Source organism: Scomber scombrus, chromosome 16 (genome assembly GCF_963691925.1).
Source record: "Scomber scombrus chromosome 16, fScoSco1.1, whole genome shotgun sequence".
Taxonomy (NCBI): Eukaryota; Metazoa; Chordata; class Actinopteri; order Scombriformes; family Scombridae; genus Scomber; species Scomber scombrus.
The window spans coordinates 4,454,443-4,475,468 of NC_084985.1; the positions used below are offsets into that span (position 1 = coordinate 4,454,443).

Below are 21,026 nucleotides of genomic sequence, written 5' to 3' on the forward strand. Positions count from 1 at the left end.
GATGAAAACCAAAAATAATTATATATTTTAACTGACATAATCTTTATATAATCTTTCTAAACTTTGTTCCTGCTCTCCGACTTCAATCGTGAGCCAATCACAGCAAAACAAGCAACCGACATTATTTTCCATTATTGATTCACCTGCCTTTGTTCTTTAATTGATTAATGATTTTGTCAATAAAACAGTAATTATTTTATCTCACTAATGAGCTAAAAACCTTATTATTTCCATTACGTTCAATAGGAGAAGGAGACTGATTGGTTGCCTGGTGCAGCTTAAACTGGTAAATCTTATATTATCTAATTCATCTTATACTAATAATAAAATAAACTCAATTCCTTATAGACTAGAACTTTTTATATAAAGTTTAAACCCCCCCGACCAGCTGATCTGATGGGTTAAACTCCTCTTTTCGCCACCAAATCCGCAAAATGTTTCCCTTATTTCATCGTCTAGGAGACAGAAATGAGAGGCGGCTCTAGTCTGCATATGAAAAAAAAAAAACCTGTTTATCTAAAAACCACAAAAAAAAAAAAAAAAAAAAAACCAGAAGAACAAGAGAAAAAAAAAAGGGTCAACAGCGCAATGCGGTGCGGGTATGGTGCGGCAGTAGGGCGGGGTTGCCATGGTAACAGCATATATGCCTTATACGCCCGCTCCAGAAAGAAAGAAATACACACAGACACAGACACACACACAAAGACACACACACACACACACACACACACCCCTTGCATAAATGTCATTAACTAGACGGCCCCCTATTGGCCGGGCCGGTCCGCCAGGCTGCTCTTTGTTTAAGCGTCTCTCTCTCTCTCATATCACATCTGTGTTTGTCAACCCGTGACTGACTGACTGACTCCATTACAGGTGCACCGTCAGTAAGAGCTCATCATGAAGCCCCAAAAATAATAATTATAATGATAATAATAATAATTAAAGGGCTGTTGCAGAAGTTATAATCCTATAAACGCTGCATGTGTGTGTTGTGTTGTTATATTTGTATTTAAAGCTCATTTTGGTTGATTTTTGCATGTTTAAGCAAATAAAATACACATTTTTTAACCATTGTCTGCAGGTTTCTTGGTTTCCATTCATTACAAATATCTATTAATGCTCTGGAAACGTGTTTAAAATGTTGTAATCCGTCACCGTGAAGATCAAATCTGCATTTTTCTGCACAAGTTACATTATTATTGACTCAAATTCAACACTATACTAACAATAATCTGTATTTTGACAAAAGAATAATGCAAGTTTGAGGGGAAAAGTGTCAAAAACTACTTTAAAAATGTGCATTATTTGTTTTTAAAGAAGCTAAAACTTACAAAACACACTAATTACACACATTATTCCTGTGCAGTGAGTAAATCCTCACATTTCTATGATGGAGGAGGTATTCTTTGACAGCTACAGGAGGATTAATTCAGATTTTCTACTATGTTAGTGTGTTTAAAAATGCTCCAAAAGTCAGGATCATCACTTTTACACCTTAAAATGAAACTCTTTAAACTCTCATCACTTCATCTTCTACGCTTCTTATCGACATGTGACCGTCTGTGATGATGCATTAAAGGCTGATTTCAATGCAACACACATATGCATGAAACCTTATGTTATAGTATTTATGTGACTATCAATATAATTTATGACTGTTTTAAGGTTCAAATGAGATGTTTCGTGTCTGATTTTGGCGTCTGCATCCAGTTCTTTGACACTAAAATGGTAAAAGTTTATAGATATTGATGATCAGTGTTGAGAAGCTTCACTAAAACAACCCCATCATTCTTTAAAACGCTCCTATACTATTTCCTCACCGAGCTGTCGTCATCATCGTCATCTTCATCCTCCTCCGGCTCTGGGTCTTTCTTCTTGGAGGCGCTCCTCTCGGCGCCGCTGCTCCCTCTCTTCTTCTCTTTGCCGCTGCTGCCTCTCTTCTTCTTCTTGCGTCCGGGAGTGTAGTCGCTGCCCTCGCTGTCGGAGCGCTGGACGGCGGCGCTGCCACCACCACCACCGTCTTCCGCCTCCTCCGCACCGCCCATGTCCATGAGCTCCGGGGAGCTGACGGGCAGCTCCTGGAAGAGAAAGGAAGAGAGGAAAGGAAAGAGATGAGTCAGCAAAGTGAGAACAAAACATAGATTTCTCATCAAGTTAAACTCGACTATCGGCGTAAAAGTGTCAAAATTGGTGCAGCAGAATCAGAGTTATCATCTTTTTTATTCCACCATTATTTCCCAACAATCCAATATGAACATTTTGGTCAGAGATTCGGGCGTTTACCAAAAAGTTACAAAGGTCTGACTCACTTTTTTCTATCTCCTCTCCCCCCAGATTCTTTTCCTTATCAAACTTATAATCAATTAATCAATCCGACTTCATTTGTAAAGCACTTTTCACACATAGTAACGTAACAGGAAGTGATTTATATGGTCAAAAACAATCATATATATAAATGATGGCTCAATAAAAACAGGAAGTGAGGAAACGCTATCATCACTCTCATGGATCTGCAATGAGGAAACATCAGAGGTAGGTGGTAGGATACCCAAATAAAATAAAAGATTAATAAAATATAATGAAGTAGAGTCACTATAAGATAAAGTAGGTTAAATGTGAGGAGAGGTATTAAGAAGAAACTATAAAAAAAGCTGGGTTATGAAGAGATAACAGATTAAACAATGATAGTCCAGGTAGGAAAAGAGGCTCAAATATTACTAAAATATACTTTTGTTTTCTTCTGGTCGATATTAAAGTGAAATTTATGACATACTTTAATACTTTAACCAGTATATGTTGTAAATTATCACTCCAATTCTGTTTTTTTTAACTTGTTACCACATGTTTTACACATATTTATGGGAATTATGGTCAATATTCCTCTTTTAATGAAAGTAAACCTAATTTTTGAGTTAATGACGGTAGTGCTAGGGGTCAAAATGTACTTAAAACAGGCTCTTAAAATGTCTTAAATTTAGTTTTTTATATTCAAAAGGTCCAAAAAAAAAGTATTAAAATGTAACCAAAGAGCTGTGAATAAACTCTGACCTTTTTAAAAATGAGTGGATTATCCCTTTAAAACACAAAGCAGTTTCTTAAAAAGATAAATGATAGTAAAGAAAAAAAGGAAATTGCAAATAAAAGGGAAGATAATTTAATCTTAAATATATGAAGTCAGAATATCAACTTTCGAAATGTCGCATAGTTTTACTTCTGATTCCATTATTAGAAATTATACAAGAAAAACAGATCTGATTGTGTTTCCTCTGGTTAGATAAAAGTCTTATTGAGGTCTGAAATAACTTCAAATTCAGCAGCTTCTTATTATAAAAACAGATTTATAATATAGATATTAAAGTATGTAAGAAATCCAGATGTTTATGGTTAATAATGGAAGAAAAAGCTGCAGAAAACATGCAAACTGGACATTTAAAGCATCTAAATCAGACCAATTTGATCTCATGTGGGCCAGATCATTAAAATGAAGGAAGGAAGGAAGGAAGGAAAAGAAGAGAGGAAGGGAAGATGGAAGGAAGAAAGGGAGGAAGGACAGATTGAAGGAAGGAAGGAAGGACAGATGGAAGGAGGGACGGATGAAATGGAGGAAGGACAGATGGAAGGAAGGGAGAAAGGAAGAGAAGACAAGAAGGAAGGAAGGAAGGAAGGAAAAGAAGACAAAAGAAAGATGGAAGGAAGAAAGGGAGCAAGGACAGATGGAAGGAAGAAAGGAAGAGAAGACAAGAAGGAAGGAAGGAAGGAAGGAAAAGAAGAGAGGAAGGGAAGATGGAAGGAAGAAAGGGAGGAAGGACAGATTGAAGGAAGGAAGGAAGGACAGATGGAAGGAGGGACGGATGAAATGGAGGAAGGACAGATGGAAGGACGGGAGAAAGGAAGAGAAGACAAGAAGGAAGGAAGGAAGGAAAAGAAGACAAAAGAAAGATGGAAGGAAGAAAGGGAGCAAGGACAGATGGAAGGAAGGAAGAAAGGAAGAGAAGACAAGAAGGAAGGAACGAAGGAAGGAAAAGAAGAGAGGAAGGGAAGATGGAAGGAAGAAAGGGAGGAAGGACAGATTGAAGGAAGGAAGGAAGGAAGGACAGATGGAAGGAGGGACGGATGAAATGGAGGAAGGAAAGATGGAAGGAAGAAAGTAAGGGAGCAAGGACAGATGGAAGGAAGGGAGAAAGGAAGAGAAGACAAGAAGGAAGGAAGGAAGGAAAAGAAGACAAAAGAAAGATGGAAGGAAGAAAGGGAGCAAGGACAGATGGAAGGAAGGAAGAAAGGAAGAGAAGACAAGAAGGAAGGAAAAGAAGAGAGGAAGACAAGAAGGAAGGACGGACAGATGGAAGGAAAGAAGGAAGGACGGAAAAGAACACAGGAAGGACAGTGGGCTGGATTGGACTCCTCAGTGGGCCGGTTCTGGAAGGAAGGAAGGAAGGAAGGAAGGAAAGATGGAAGGAGGAAGGAAGGAAAGATGGAAGGAAGGAAGAAAGGAAGGAAGGACAGTGGGCCGGATCGGACCCCTCGGTGGGCCGGTTTTGGCCCGCATGTTTGACACCCCTGGTCTAAATGAACGTTTCTTTTGCAAATAACAGGAAATAAAAGCAGGAAAATGTGCAGATATTAAATTCGCTGGTCTTACTTCTCTTCTCGACCGCCTCTTGCTTCCCTTGCTCTCTTTACTCTTCTTGGCCTTCTTCTTCTTCTTCACCTTCGGAGTTTCGCTCTCGGAGATCTCCTCTTCTTCATCATCTACAAAGGAAAAGAAAAAGGTTAGATGAGGTTAAAGAGGATACACAACAGGAGAGTGTGTGTGTGTATGTGTGTGTGTGTGTGTGTGTGTGTGTGTGTGTGTGTGTGTGTGTGTGTGTGTGTGTGTGTGTGTGTGTGTGTGTGTGTGTGTGTGTGTGTGTGTCAGTGCATTCGGACCGTGCGATAACGTTACCGAACGACGAGCAGTGAGGATATTACGATATATCAGACGACACTTGCATAATCCTGCTACAGACCAATCAGCAGGTGTATAATGGTAAATTTAAAGCTGTGGATTCCTGCAGTAACTATGGCAACAGCTTAATGTATTTGTATATCGAGCAATTTACTTTATTATATAAAAGTTTTACACTAAAATCACAACGTTTCAGGTCAATTTTAAACCTAAAATCGAGTTTATGGCTTAAAGATTTGCAGCATCTCTCATTATAAGAAGGATTAATTGAGCTTTATTTGTATTTAAATGATATTTATTAAGATGCACATTTCCCCTGCAGTTGATTTAAAGTAGATTTTAAAACTTTATGTACTAAAAAAGTGTGAATCTACTTCTCTGATTTTAGTTTTAGGAACATTTTAACCTAAAATTGAGTCTTTATGGCGTAAAGATCTGCAGCATTTCTCACTTTAAGAAGGATTAATTTGTATTTTAATGATCATTATTATGATGCATATTGTCCCAAATGTTGATTTCAAGTAGACTTTAAAACTTTTTTGGCATCATGTACTAAAAATGTGTGAATCTCATGAAGTGTTGAAGTTTCAGGTCAAGTTTAACCTCAAATTGAGTCTTTATGGCTTCAAGATTTGCAGCATGACTGAATATAAAAGGGATTCATTGAGCTTTATTTGTTTATTTGTTGATTTTTAAGTCGACCTTAAACATTTTCGGGAAGCCTGTAAACAAATCTTCTACTTGAGTTGGATAATTGAAGAGTCTTTCCTCTCCTGCTGGGCTCCTTTAACCAAACTCACCTGGTGTAAGAACCATAAATATAAAAGGTTCCCGAATAAAAAACAACCAGCAGGTGTTTAAAAAATACACGAAAACCAAGAACTAGTAGAGGTTTGGGTTACTTCCTCTCAAGTTTCCCCTTGAGGTGGGATACAAAAGAAAAAAAAAAATCAGTGTCTCTCTCTTGGGTGGTTAAAACTGTAATTTACAGCTAATTAGTCATTAAGATTTACCGCACGCTCCCCGCAGGCCTCACGACAAGAGAGAGAGGGAGAGAGAAGGAGAAAGAGAGAGAGGGAGGAAGAGAGAGAGAGGGAGAGAGAGAGAGAGAGAGAGAGAGAGAGAGAGAGAGAGAGAGGGAGAGAGAGAGAGAGAGGAAGAGAGAGAGAGGGAAGGAGAAAGAGAGAGAGAGAGGAGAAAGAGAGAGAGGAAGAGAAGGAGAGAGAGAGGAAGAGAGAGAAGGAGAAAGAGAGAGGGAAGGAGAAAGAGAGAGAAAGAGAGAGTAAGAGGAAGAGAGAGAGAGAGAGAGGGAGAAAGAGAGAGAAAGAGAGAGAGGAAGAGAGAAGGAGAAAGAAAGAGAGAGAGAGAGAAAGAGAGAGAGAGAGGAAGAGAGATATAGAGAGAGAGAGGAAGAGAGGAAGAGAGAGGGAGAAGGAGAAAAAGAGAAGGAGAAAGAGAGAGAGAGAGAGAGAAGGAGAAAGAGAGAGAGAGAAAGAGAGGAAAAGAAAGAAAGAGAGAGAGAGAAGGAGAAAGAGAGAGAGGAAGAGAGAGAGAGAGATAGGAAGAGAAGGAGAAAGAGAGAACACGAGAGAAAAAGAGAGAACGAGAAAAAGAGAGAAGGAGAAAGAGAGAGAGAGTCTCAGTCCAGCATCTGGCAGCGTCTCAGCGGCTCCAGGGTGAAGTGGTATACGGTTAAAGCCCATTAATGTAATTGACTATGTTTTTTATTAAAAAGGAGTAATTGGCACGCTGCCATTAAAAGATGCACCTGGTAAGAGAGGAGGGCGGCTTTAATGTGATGAGCTTTTCTTTCTTTTTTTTCCCAGGTCAAATAAAGGAGAACGAAACGGACTGTAAAAATCAAGTGGACGAAAAGAAAAGAAAAGAAAAGAAAAAACGTTGCATTTAAGTGTCGTTAAAATACATTCGGAGCTTTTTTTTCCCTACTTAACGGAGCTCAGGTCAGATGTAAGTCATGGTAAAGAAAGGTGGGGGGGGGGGGGGGTGGGCTATAAGAACTGGGACCGCTTTGAGACTTACTTGAGATTTGACCCTCTTTTAAAAAAAAAGGTTCGACACTTGAATTGCACAAACCACTTGAGTCTCAAGTGTTGAGCTGGAATCTGAGCAGAATAAAAACATAACAATACAAACTGGGATAAATGAGCTTTGATGGCTTTAAAAAAGGACAAGTTCTCAACTAAAAAAAACAATTAAACCTGCTTTAAAAAAAAAAGGGAAATGCTTCATTATTTTAATAGTTGCAAAGACTTGTAACAGTCTTTCTGAAGCACGTATGAATCATTCTGTAGTTTCAGCTTCTTTAATGTGAAGATTTGCTGCTTTTCTTGGTTTTTATATTCAGATTTACTTTATTTTTTAAACAACGGAGGAGATCACTGTGAGCTCTGAAGGATCTGCTGATAGAGGTTTCTACTGTTTTCTAACATATTATGGATTAAACGACTCATTGGCTTTAAATTAATACAAGGACCTAATAGACCAATTAAGTGAAAGTGAAAGCAACTGTTGGTAGCAGTGCCTTGAATTTAACGTGCATGTGAATCTAAATTGAGTCTTTATGGCTTAAAGATTTGCAGCCTTTCTCAGTATAAGAAGGATTAATTTGTATTTAAATGATCATTATTAGGATGCACATTGCACATACAAGAGTTTAAATGTATTAGTAGTGATGTTGCATTCAGTAAACCTGATCTCTGCATTAAATATTCCTCTTTCTGTTGCTCCAGTCTGTCCAATTTGCTGCTTTTCACTCCTTTATATTGCTGATATTACTGTAAAACTCATATTTCTTTCACTTTTGGACTCTTAATCCTATCAAATGAGACAGTAGAGGAGATCACATTGAGCTCAGATGCATATTTTCAACTATTTTCTGACATTAAATTGGACTAAATGATTAATTCAGTGCATGAAACTATTAAAAATAATGGTTGTCTGCAGTCCTGCTCGTGCCTTGACTTAAAGCAAACCAAGTGCACACATGAGTTTAAATGCATTACTTGTTGTGTCGTATATCATGTTATGACGGGAAATAAACTGGATTTGTGGTTTTTCCTGCATTGTATATTCCTCTTTCTGTTGTTCCAGTTTCTCCAATTTGCTGATTTTAACTGTAAAACTGATGTTTCTTTCAGTTCTTTCAGTTTTGAAGCTTTAATCTAATCAAACAAGACAGCAGAGGAGATCACTTTGAGCTCTGGAGGAACTGTGATGGATATTTTCCACTAGTTCATGACATATTATGAACTTAATCAGTGTGTGTGACTATTAAAATAAGGGTTGGTTACAGTCCTGCTTGTGCTTTGACTTGAACCAAGTACATACGAGTTTAAATGCATCACTTGTTGTGTCTTATATCATGTTTAACAGCTAATATATAGTTGATTTGTCAGGTTTTGTGCATCAAAAATCATATGTTAAAGAATAACCCAAAAATATAAAAAGGATTTACTTCATCTTTCTAAATAACATGTTACAAACCAACTGCACATATGAGTTAAGTTGTGTCTTACATCATGTTTTGAAAGATAAACATACTTGATTTATCTGATTTGTGCATCAAATTCAAATTAAATCACATGTTAAGAACAATAACCCAAAAAATATAAAAAAGGATTTACTTCATCTTTCTAAATAAACATGTTTACCAACTCCTTTATCTTTACTGATGCTCAGGACGTAAAAAGGACAACGTCGGCACTATTTGATGACTTATAAAAGCAATTTGTTGTTTTTCAGTGTTTTATATTAATGATATTACTGTAAAGTACATGTTTCATGCAGTTTTTGACTCTTATCTAATCCTAACAAAAAAAGACAACTGAGGAGATTACCTTGAGCTCTGAGGGACTGCAATGCACATTTTTTGACATATTATGGACTAAACCAATATTTCACTGATCAATATGTGAAAATAGTTATTAAATAAGTATTGATTGCAGTCCTACTTGTCCTTGATGCAAATGCAAATCAGCTGCATGTACCAGATTAAAAGCATTACTAGTTGTGTCTGGTATCATGTTTTGACAGGTAAATCCCTTTAAGCTCAGAGGAGATGTGATGCATACTGTCCACTATTTTCTGACATATTATGGACTAAACGTTTAATTTATTAATCAATGTATGAACATAATTGTTAAAATAATGGTTGATTGCAGTCCTGCTTGTGCCTTGACACAAACCAATTGCATATGAGTTTAGAAGCATTAGTAGTTGTCTTATATCATGTTTTGACAGATAAATATACTTAATTTATCCGGTTTTGTGCATCAAATTCAAATTAAATCACATGTTAAGAACAATAACCCAAAAAATATAAAAAAAAGGATTTACTTCATCTTTCTAAATAAACATGTTTACCAACTCCTTTATCTTAATTAATGTTTATATTCGTTAAAAAAGAAAAGTAAAGGCTTAAAACAGCGTAGTTTTTGTGTCGATTTTCATGCGCTTGAGGCTAACTTGAAGGGGGGGACTATTTGTTCTCAATGGTTCTCAACCGTGCAGGATGCGCGCGCACGTCGCATTAATACACACTGTAAACAAAGCGAGCTTCGGTCACATAACCCTCCAATTAACTTCTTTTATACAAAAACACGATACGTCGAACAATAAAAACGACATAAAGCTTAATCTTACTAGTATTGTGCTATTATTATTATTTATTTTGTATTACTTTTCCCCCACACTCTTAACAAACCGGCCCCGGCCATGATGAGGGGAGTAAAAGAGAAGGAGGGGAGGAAAAGCTACTGAACGTCATCCACCAGCTCCTAAAAGCTAACTGGCTGCCTCCATCTTGTCATCATCGACACGTAAAAAGAAAAAAAATACCGGTAGCTGGCTAACGTTAGGGCCTGGGAACATGCCGGGTAGTCGACGTGACTTCGCGGTAATAATACATATGTCAGCCATACTGGATGAAGAAAGGAAAAGGCTGTTTTTTAACTTAAAAAAGAAAGAAAGAAAAATATCAGCAGTAGTGAAGGAGGTTGTTAGGTTCTAAATATGACGGTTAACGTTGCTTAGGTACACCGACAGTTAGCCCTCCAAAGCTAAACTGTTAACGTTAAGGTTGCTTAGCTACGCCGGTAGTTAGCCTTCCAAAGCTAAACCGTTAACGTTGCTTAGCTACGCCGGCAGTTAGCCTGCCAAAGCTACAACAACCAACAACCTATCGTTCTCTCTCTTTCTCCCCGTTAACGTAACATTAAAGCTATAAAAAAGTAAGAAAAAGCAAACTAAAGCTTGATTAAACACTATCAACATATAAGCTTATAAATTAACCTCCATTTACCGTGTAATAATCGGTCCTCCGGGCTCCGTAATCATCTCTGTCGTCCTCGCTTCCAGACATAGCGGACACCAAAGCAGCAAAAAAGGGGGAAAACTTTCTTATTTAGTTAGCTAAACACTTTTAGCTAACTAAATAAAGTTTCATAGGAGGAGGGGTAAAAGGGGGGTAAATCCAGAGTTTTATTTATTGTCCACCAATCTTCTTTTTCTTTTTTTTGTTGCGTGAGTCTGTCCAAGTTTCAACAAGAGAGAAGAAGAAAAAGGGGAAAACGGAAGTGAATATTCAGCAAAGTAAAAGAAACAAACACACCACATGGGTTTTCTTCTCTTTCTACACACTATGAATCTTAACTTTTATATATCTTTCAAGTATATATAAACACTTCATTTATTACTCTTCATCTCTACGCTGCAGCTGACATCTCTGCTACTATCTATCGGTGTAGTTTCCGTCCCATTATTAGCATGCGGTGTGCTAGCTAGAGCTGACCAGTGTTACGGTTTATCTGGTGACCGTGTTATCTGGTGACTCTCACATTTTTAAAGATTACGTTACGAAAAGGGGTTGAATGAGTCTTTCTGAACACAATTGAACTTAAACATAAATGTTTATTATTAAGATACTTTTAAGATATCATTACAATTCTAAAAACACACAAAGTGATTAAACTATAAAGTCTTTTCTTTTTTTTTAATAGTCACCAGTTAACACGGTCACCAGTTAGAGCGTAACACCAGGCGGCCAGGTTTTTCCACACAGATTTTTGTGTTTTTTGGTGTGTGTGTTGTTAGGAGGCAGAAAGTAAAAGCTAACATCTTAACACACATAAGGAATTCAACACCAGCATGCAAAGCTTGTCTATCTCTCTCCTGTCCTCCTTTTCCAACCATCTTTACCCCCTTTGAAGTAAATTCAACAAACAATGCAAAAAAAACCCCTGATACTTACAACTTGATTCCTCACAGCTTCCCCCCCCAAAAAAACCCAACAGTAACTCCGGTGCTCAGTTTGCCAATCAATCAATCAATCCCTAAAACAAGCTCCTCTGTGTGAAAGGTTACCGGGTATAACATAACACAATTTAAATATATTTCCGTGTTTTTTTTAATGTGGCAGCGTGTGCGCACGACGCCGTCTCCTCTTTCTCTCCCTCGCACACTACACACACCCCGCGCGCGCGCGCACACACACAAAGAGATCAGGGGGCAGGCATCCCATAATATCCCCCCCCCCCCCTTCCTCCCTCCCTCCCTCCTCCTCCTGCACACACACACACTCACTCACACACACACACACACACACACTTCACTCACCCCTCCCCCACTCTGCATAGTTACCTTGCAACGTACAGACCATAATAGTCAAACTCACCCCCTCCCTCTCCTACAGTCCTCTTCCCCATTCCTCCATGCATGCAATGTGCAATGTGCAATGCAAACCCCCCCCTCACCACCACCACCACCACCACCTCCCATAGCAACCAGGGTTACCATAGAAACGCCCCCTCCCTCCCACCCCCGTGCGGCATCCCATAATAGTAATGAGCGCAGTCACTGACATCCCACAATAAGCATAATTCCAAAAAAAGAGATAGGAGAAAGGAAAGGGGGGGAGGGTGGTTGTGATGGGTGTGGGGGTGATGGAGCGGAGGAGGGGGGGGGGGGTGAAAAAAGGAAAAGCCGTCACATGGCAACTGTGTGTGCCACATGACTGCTTAACTTGAGTGTGCATGTTTGCATGTATGCGCAGCCACTGTACTGTATATATATGAGGCTGCTGCAGACTGAAGGGGGGGGGGGCATTAACATGAGGCTGGTGCTGCTAGTGGTGGTGTTCACCTTTTAGAGCAACCTGAGGGTCACCCAAAAATTTGGGGGTGACCCTAAAGTGTAACCCCCCACAACTTACCCCCATAATAATAATAATAATAATAATAAAGCATTGTATTATGAGCATGAGCTGAAATATAAGCATCTTTATTTATTATAGCTTGTGTACATCTTTCCATTACATTAGCACATGGTTAACTCACTTTTTAAGGGGAAGGGTGTATTATCTTAAGAGGTTTAAAAAAAAAAAAAAAAAGTTTAAAAAAAGTGGAGTTACATGCACGACAGGTAGAGGTGACAGAGGTCAAGCTGTAGTCAAAACCTGTAAAGTCAGCAGCCCCTCCCCCCCCCCCCTCCCCCTTACATCCCCAATCACCCTCAAAACAAGAAACTGGGAGCCCAGAAAGTGCAAGAGCCAAGCCAACAGCTGAGTTAAGCTGTCTGCACACACACACACACACACACACACGAACACACACACAGACACACACTGGCTTGCTCCACAGGCTGCTTGGAAATGCATTGCAGTCAATGGTGGGAAAAACGTCTGGGTCCTAGACAGTTTTTTCCCACCATTGACTGTCTGTAATACATTTAGCCCCGTGTAGCAAAATGCTGAACTGTTAGTTCTTAACGGGGTAAGAGAAGCTCCTGAGTGACATTTTACCACCTGGGAAATCACAACAGCTTAACTAGGGGGGGGAGTAAGGGGGGGGGGTAGAGTTTTTTTTTAAGGGGGTAAGTCCTGCTGAAGCATTAAAGAGGATGGAGTTGTGTGTCGTTGTTTGTGGTGCTGAGGGACCGGTCTACGATGCTGCTGATTCTGCTGATTCTGCTCCAAGTGCTTAAAAATACCCAAATCTAACAGCTGCTGAAGTGTAACACACGGTCAAAAGTATGCAGACGCTCACGCAGCAGCGATACAGCGACGAACATCTGCACGCTGAGTCTGAAAATACAGCTGCAGGAAAAGGAAAAGTGAGCAAAAAAATGAGCTTTTTCCAACTTTAAACATCATTATTTGATAGTAAAATGAATATTTTGGTTCAATTATTGGACATAATAAGACTTAAGGGGATTGTAATAATCAGTTATCACTACTTCCTCATAGACCACACTGTTAATTGATTAATAAAAGTAAAATAATGAACATAATACAAAAAATTAAACTGCACTCTGATCCCAGTCGGATCTTCATCAGGTGATAAATTTGTTCCCGTCACCCTTAAACATGCTAATTGGCTCTATGATAGTGAAGAGTAATCAACCATTTAACCAGCTCAGGGTGATTAAACATCTCAAAAACAATTAAGTACACAATTAAAACCAATGCTAAAGAGTGGAAGCACAAATTAATAGCAGTTAAATTCTTATTTTTGGACATTTATTAAAGATATTTTAATTTATATGCTTGATATAATTGGATGTAGATGCATAAATATAAAGAGAAAACAACAAAAACACACAACAGAGTTTATAATATTATGATTTACACCTTTAGAAAGTTATTAATTATGAGTGAAAAAGCAGAAATATGTTGTGTTTATATCAGATTTATCATCTGGATTGTGCACATGTGCGTGTATATATATAACGTATACGGGTTAGCAGTCGAGCTACTGTACGATCAAATTGAATTTATGTTCAGGACAACTTTCACTCTTTATATAATAACCAAAAACAAACCCTCAATTCAGTTAAAGGAGACCTGCAGACACGCTTGTGTTTCTACTTTAATCACCATGACAGATGTAATAACTGCTGCGGTTTAATTGCTGGACTCTTCGGCCAAAAGGTCCAATCTGGAGAATTTAGATAACTTTTTAAAAGCATGAAAATTGCAGAAAACTAAGTCAAATTTTCAATAATACTTTCGCCATTCACTGTCAATGTTTCTGATCCTCTCGTGGACATCCAAGTGAGATAACTGACTTGCAACATGATTCAGATTTAAAGGATAAATTTGCTTCAGTGGGCTTAGACACATTTTTTTTTAATCAACATCTTTTACCAGGTTTGTGCATGAAACCTGCAGGAATGCTGTTTTTCTACTTTCTACTTCATCATTGTCACCATGAAAGATGAAATATCCTCTTCTGCAAACTTAACCACCATGGGGTCAAGAGCTTTCAGCCGATCTCCGACCAGACATTTGCACTTCTGACTTCTGTCTCCACCTTTAAATCCCGCCTGCAAACTCACTTATTCCGAGCGGCACACACTAACTATGCAATCACATTCATGTTTATCCATTGTACTATTGCACTATGTAGTCACATTCATATTTATATATATATATCTTTGCAAAAACTGCACTAACTTCCACAACAATGTTAGCTGATTTATACAGTTTGACATACTTTTGTTGTCTTGTAAAGTATCCTAGAGTGCTTTGAAAGGTGCTTTTAAATAAAATGCATTATTATTATTATAATTATATATTAAATAAATGCTGCTGTGATAATTAACCAGAAGCTGGACACTCGTTTCTATATAATCTGACATCTTATAGGCTTCTAAATTCATGGATTTGTCATTTAAACTCGACATGTTGGATTGTATTTTATATATTATATATCTTAACCTGTGTGCTTTATTTTAACTGTTTAACTGTTTTCTGTGTGAATGCTTGCAGGTCAGTCAGCTGATGTTTAATGGGATAAAGCTCAGAGGAGAGAGGCAGCAATTCATCTCAAAGGGGCTTTTTTTTTTTGGTGTGCAGGTCAGTCCTACACCGAAGCTGCAGAAACCAATTATTTATAGACCGTGAAGCATGAATCAGTCCTCACTTTAACTGTCACCTATAATAATATTGGAAGCGCACTATTTATAAAACTCATATAGAAAAAGTGGCGACTAAAGTAAAAAAAAAAATCATTGGGTGTCCTCATACTTTTGTCCATGTCGTATACGTTGAAGGAGGATCGGAGGGAAATATAACAGCTGGTGGTAATTTCCCAAGGTGAGTGTGCATTATTTACTCGTAATGAACGCCATCTTCTTGCTCTGTGGGGGAGGGGGGGGGGCAGAATTAATCATTTAAATATATGCACACGGATGTCATCGTGTCATTTTTTTTTCTTGTGAAATTGGAGAATTAGTACCTTCTTAAAGATATTGTTGTTGTTTCTTAACCAGGTTGGAGGATTTATGACTCTGCTGACACATTATTCATGTAAGCATATTGTTGCAGTGCCCTCTCACACTTTGGCTTTTTAACCCTGCTGCAAGCTGTCTCCTCTCTCTCTCTCTCTCTCTCAGGTTGAAACTAAAGGCCTTCTCTCTCTCTCTCTCTCTCTCTTTTTTTTTTTCTCCCTCTCTTTTTTTTTTCTTCTTAGAGGCGGCTCTGACTCAGCACACCTACATTTTGACTCTATCTTTCTCTTCCGGCTTTTCCTTTGTCCCATCGTGGAGAGCAGCAGTGATCTTCCCTCTCTCTCTCTCTCTCTCTCTCTCTCTCTTTCTCTCTCTCTCTCTCTCTATCACACGCCGGCCGACACAAAGACCCGAAAGAAAAAAAAGAACTTCTCTGTCTCTCTCTCTTTCTTTTTTCTTTCTTTCTCTCTCTCTTTCTCTCTCTCTTTCCTTTGGGTTTGCATCTCTTTCACCCCCCCTCCCCCACACGTCTCCTTTTCCTTGACTATGGACACAGTGTTCATGTGTGCATTTGGGGAGGCGGAGGGGGGGTGGTGGTGAGGGGGGGGGGGGGGGGGGGTAACATCCCATAATCACCAATCAGAAGGATACTGGGGGCAGTTGTCATAGAAACCTCGTGCACGGCTCGCGATGCCCCTCCCACCCCCCCTCACCACCACCACCACCACCTCACTTGCAGAATTGCATATCACATAATGATAATATCATTTCTGAAGCAAAAAGGAAAAATGAGGAGGTGGAAGAGAGAGAGAGAGAGAGGGGGGGGGGGGGGGGGGTACAGACCATAATAGTGCTACTATGCTGTGGTCGCCATGGAGATTAGCAGAAGTGGCGTGGAGGTGGTGGTGGTGGAGGGGGTTTACAGGCGGGGTCAGATTACCATGTAAGTCAAAATGCATACCATAATACTTCTTGACTGTGCCTCCTCCTCCTCCCTCTTCCTCCTCCTCCTCCTCTCCCCCCCCTCCCCAAGCTCAGACACCCATCTCTGCTCCACCTATCCTGCCCCTACAGTGCTCGCTCTGACGCTGCGCCAGATAACAAAAGTGCAGATAGATTTTTGATCAGAAACCAACATGTCTGCCACAGATGATAACACACACACACACACACACACACACACACACAGTGGTTGATAGATCGAGAGAAAGAAAGAGAGAGAGAGAGAGAAAAAGAAGGATGAAGTTGTTCCAGATGTGCCGGAGATGTTTGCAGAGTTCAAATCTGCCCCTTGACCTTCCTTCATACCGTTGTTCATCTTTTACGGTCTCACGTTTCGTCTCCCTAACAAAAAAAATGTGTCGGAGGTCCGAAAAATGTACAGTTAAGATAAAGAAGACGAGGCTCAGATGAGGGTTTAATATCACAGGAGGATGTGTGTGTGTGTGTGTGTGTGTGGGGGGGGAAATTAAATATTCACCGTGCCCCTTCTTTGTTATTTCATTCTTGCATTGTTATTGTGTTTTATCTCTTATAGCCGAGGCGTTTAAGATAAGCTCCGAGTGAGTTTCTACCTCACCTGTACATGTGTTTTATTTTTATTTTTTTTTTACACATGTGCAAATAAACCAATAAACCAATAACAAACCTATAATTAAATTAACACAGATTGCTCCAAACAGCATTTAAACCTTCGTAAAATTGCGATGTATAGTCTTTAATAGACGTAGAGTTAAACATGCTAACGGCTTATTTAATGATCTTCCAGGGTCTTGTTGTCCTGATGCTTTTAACCCTTTATAAAGGCATTCATTGAAATACCTGCAAATTAGAGTTATTGGAGGATATTACATGACTTTTTTCAGACTTTTCCATTTTTAAGTTACCTTATATGGTTCCTCGCCGGTCTATCGGGGTAAAACATTTTCCAAAAAGTCTATATATTAAAAAATCTACATGGTTCTGCAACCTCACAGAGAAGCATTGGGAGGCTATTTATTGGATGTTATTCCCCTGATAAAGGTTTAAAGACGTCGTATGATGCACATCTCCAAGTCTATATTTATATTCTGGGGCTCTACTCAAATAACTTTGCGTGATTTACCGTTAAAAAATCTCCTAATTTCACTGTGCTCTTCTCTAACAGCGTTTAAACCTTCGTAAAACTGCGATATGTAGACTGTAATAGACGTGGACCTTCAGCAGGACTAGCCCGTACCTGTAGTTAAACCTGACAACGGCTTATTTGATGATCTTTCAGGGATATCTTTGCGTGATTTACAGTTTAAAAAACCGTCTTGTTTACGTCATATTTGCTCTTTTTGCAGCCCTTCAGTTGAGTATATGTCTAAGATTCGTACACACATCTTTTTCTCTCCGTTTTGGTCCCCTCCTCCAGACTAAAACGAAGCTTTTCACCCCTAAAAACTAAGATTTTAATGTGTGTAAATCTGAAAACGCCTCTCAGTGATGAAACAGATGGTGGCAGTATCTCTGCGTTTCATCGTTTTTACATTGGAGAAGGAAGAAGGTTGACGGCCTTATGTGAGTGTTGTTCTCTTTATTGTCTACTTTGACGCTTATTCAGAGTTAAACGTAGCTACCGATCACCTGTTTTCTCTCGTTGATTCGTAAGGAAGCTATCGCAGAAACAGAAGTAGTGCACAGTTTCTTCTTCGCTGGTTTTTTTGTGGTTGACTTGCTTGGCCGTCTGTCCTCCGTGCAGGATGAGAGAATTAATGTGGAAGGAGGTATTTGCAGAAATGAAGTGAAACTCCTGCTGTGGACACGTCGTTTTTGGATGAAAACAGCATAATAGAATTTAATCAGCTTGAAGTTGACGTCATCTGAAACAGCAAGTTTTAGTTCCTGTCTCTTTAAGGTCACTCAACCCTTCAAGAAGCTTCTGCTTGATTTGATTGATATAAAAGTGAAAAACACATATTTCAACATGGTCCCAAGATGTTAAAAGATAAAAACTCTACTGGTTCCAGATGCTATGTAAACAAGTAGTCGTGATCGGATTTAACTTCTCAAACACTTCTGTTCATGTTCAATCCGAAATCTGACCTGAAATATGCGAGTCAGCTCATTTTTACATCAGTATATCTCAAATTAAGGAACTTTAAAATCTGACATACAAGTATATAAAGGACAAAAGAACAAATAAACATGATATATCCCCTTTAATGTTCCCCCATCGTCCTCTTAGTTCCCTAATAGACTTTCGACTTCATGATGGAGTTAAATGTCAGAAGTCCAATAGCTGTCGAGTCATTTCAATCGAAACCACAAATATCAACCTCATGGTGGCATGAAAGGGAAAAGTCGTGATCACCGAAGTCTGAATGATTTATCATCTGAGAGAAAACACGGATAATTGTACCAAATTTCTTGCCAATCCGCCCAATATTTATTGAGATATTTAAGTCTAGACCAACATTTAGAGCCATTCTGTTGGCGCGGTTACAAATGTCAAACATTTACTGCTTCAAGCTTCTCAAATATCTGAGGATTTGCAGCTTTTTTCCCTGTTTTAAAAAAAACAACAACATTTTTTATATAATTATAACACAGAAAAGCTGCAGATTGGACCACAAGACTGTTTGTTGGTTACTAGTACAGAGATGACAGTGTTTGTTTTTGAAGTGGAAACAGCTGTTGGTTAGTGTAACAATGACATAATGGTGATTTCACATGCAGCCAATTTATTTTGTGTGCAGTTTTGAATCGATACTGTTCAAGAAATTAAACAAAGGCTTCTTAACTCTTTATAGGGCAGAAATTCAAAATCTTGTGACTTTTCCCCCCAAAATCTTTCATTTTTATGTTGCAAATCAAAGTCAATGAAGTTACTATGTATGGTTTTAGACCTTGTATAGGGTAAAACATTTTCCAAAAAGTCTTGGGAGGCTATTTTGGATGTTTATTGAAGTTACCAAATATAGTTATTCGCACATCTCCACGTCTATATTTATATTCTGGGGCTCTACTCAAATAACTCCTCTGTAAATTAAATGTATTGCTCCCGACAGCATTTAAACCTTCGTAAAATCGCGATATGTGTTTGACTTTTTCGGCTTTTGTGACTTTTTTCAAAATGTTTTATTCTTATGTTGCAAATCAAAGTCAATGACATTACCATATATGGTTCCTCGCTGGTTTAGGGTAAAACATATTTCCATAAAGTCTATATATAAAAAAAAATTCTACAACCTCACAGAGAGGAGTCGGGAGACTATTTTAGATGTTTACGGAAGTTACCAAATATAGTTAATCGCCTGATAAAGGGTTCACCTGCTGACTGAGTATCTGAATTGGCTTATGGGGCAATAAATAGAGCTGGAAGTGATGCTTATTTTCATGACCTATTAATTGTTTCAGGATATATCTGGAGCCCAAAGTGACGCCTTCTTTGAGCCGACCAACATCCCCAAAAACACCAAAGATGCTCAGGAGAAGCTACAACAATCAGATATCAGATATGCTCCATTTTCATTAGGAAAAGAAATACCTAAATAATCAATCTCAGGGGATTAATGTTCTTTCGATCGATGGATTTCTTGGATTTGATGAAAAGGGGGAGGCTCTAAAAGGACAATAAAACGCCATCCAGTCTGCATCTGATCCAGTTTTGCTGCCATAAACAACGCAAACCAACGCATATAAACACGTTCATCTCTCTGTGTTGACCTCAATAATTTACATTACAGCGGACTGGGAGTGTATTGTGCTCAGATAGTTTTCGCCCATGAAGTTTTTTCTCTTTTTTCTTCTTCTTCTTCTTCTTCTTTTTTTTTTGATGAATTCCCAGCTGCCACTCTGCTTTTTCTGAGTCTTTGTGCTGCCTCGTCTCACGGGTGAGTCACTCTGCACCTGAAGATAGATACTATTTCCCTGACATACATAGTCTGCGCACGTCGAGCTGTGATGACGGTGCACGCGCTCACAAAAACACACACACACACTAATACACACTCACACAAAGCTTGCATACACTGGGGGAGGGAGGGGGAGGAAGAGGAGGAGGAGGAGGAGAGGGGAGCTACTGCACACAAAAAACAGGCCTAGGCCAGACCATAATACTCACCCCCCACCCCCCTCTACCCTCGCCCCTCCACACCCCTCCTTACTTCACTGCGTTCGCCCCTCCCCCCCACTGCCTGACAACGCAGACATCCCATAATAAGCATTTGCCTGCCCCCCACCACCCCCCCCCCCACCACCACCACATCCTCCTCCTTCCTTCACTGCTTGGTCTGCCACTCCATAATAATCACACTGCTAATTCGCCCTCTCTCTCTCTCTCTCTCTCTCTCCCCTCCTTCAACCCCCCACCCACCCACCGCCGCCGCCGCCATCATCATTTCCTGTCTTATAGGTTCCTGAAGTGCAGAGTACAGTATGTCTCTCCAAACAGCAGCCACTTAAAGAGGCTCAAAATACCCAGCCTTCCTATCTGTGACGTCTTCATCGCACTTCGTCAACCCGGGGTTCCTCTCTTCCTCTCTCTCTCTCTCTTTCTCTCTCTCTCTCTTTCTCTCTCTCTCTTACTCCCACAGCCACACACACACAACTACAGATCATCAGATACAAACACAGCCTGTTTATTTATTTTGAACCACAGCGAGAAAGTTCATCTTGTTTTATTTTTATTATTGTTTGACAGAACAAGAAAAAGAAAAAGAAGTGAGTTACTGCCTTTACACCAGCTATGAACACACTGGGCCACTGGTTTTCAGCTTTGGGAATGGGGGAGGGGTGTGTGGGGGTGTGGGGTGTGTGTGTGGGGGGGGATCCATTAAGGCTTTCTTCTCAGCAGTAGAGATTATGACAT

At 39.4% G+C, this 21,026-nt stretch overlaps 2 protein-coding genes across 2 annotated transcripts in view; one reads left to right on the top strand and one right to left on the bottom strand.

Annotated features, from left to right (window-relative positions):
* LOC133996471 (chromodomain-helicase-DNA-binding protein 4-like) overlaps positions 1-11,429 on the bottom strand; it is a 48,947-nt gene extending 37,518 nt beyond the window's left edge. Inside the window, 5 exon segments of the mRNA XM_062436054.1 lie at positions 1,821-2,078; positions 4,640-4,749; positions 10,266-10,289; positions 10,292-10,492; positions 11,214-11,429. Coding sequence (XP_062292038.1) covers positions 1,821-2,078; positions 4,640-4,749; positions 10,266-10,289; positions 10,292-10,325 — 426 coding nt within the window. The 5' untranslated portion in view covers positions 10,326-10,492; positions 11,214-11,429.
* Positions 1-21,026, top strand: part of LOC133996494 (major histocompatibility complex class I-related gene protein-like) — a 636,344-nt gene that overhangs the window by 115,316 nt on the left and 500,002 nt on the right. The gene's annotated exons all lie outside the window — the stretch shown is intronic.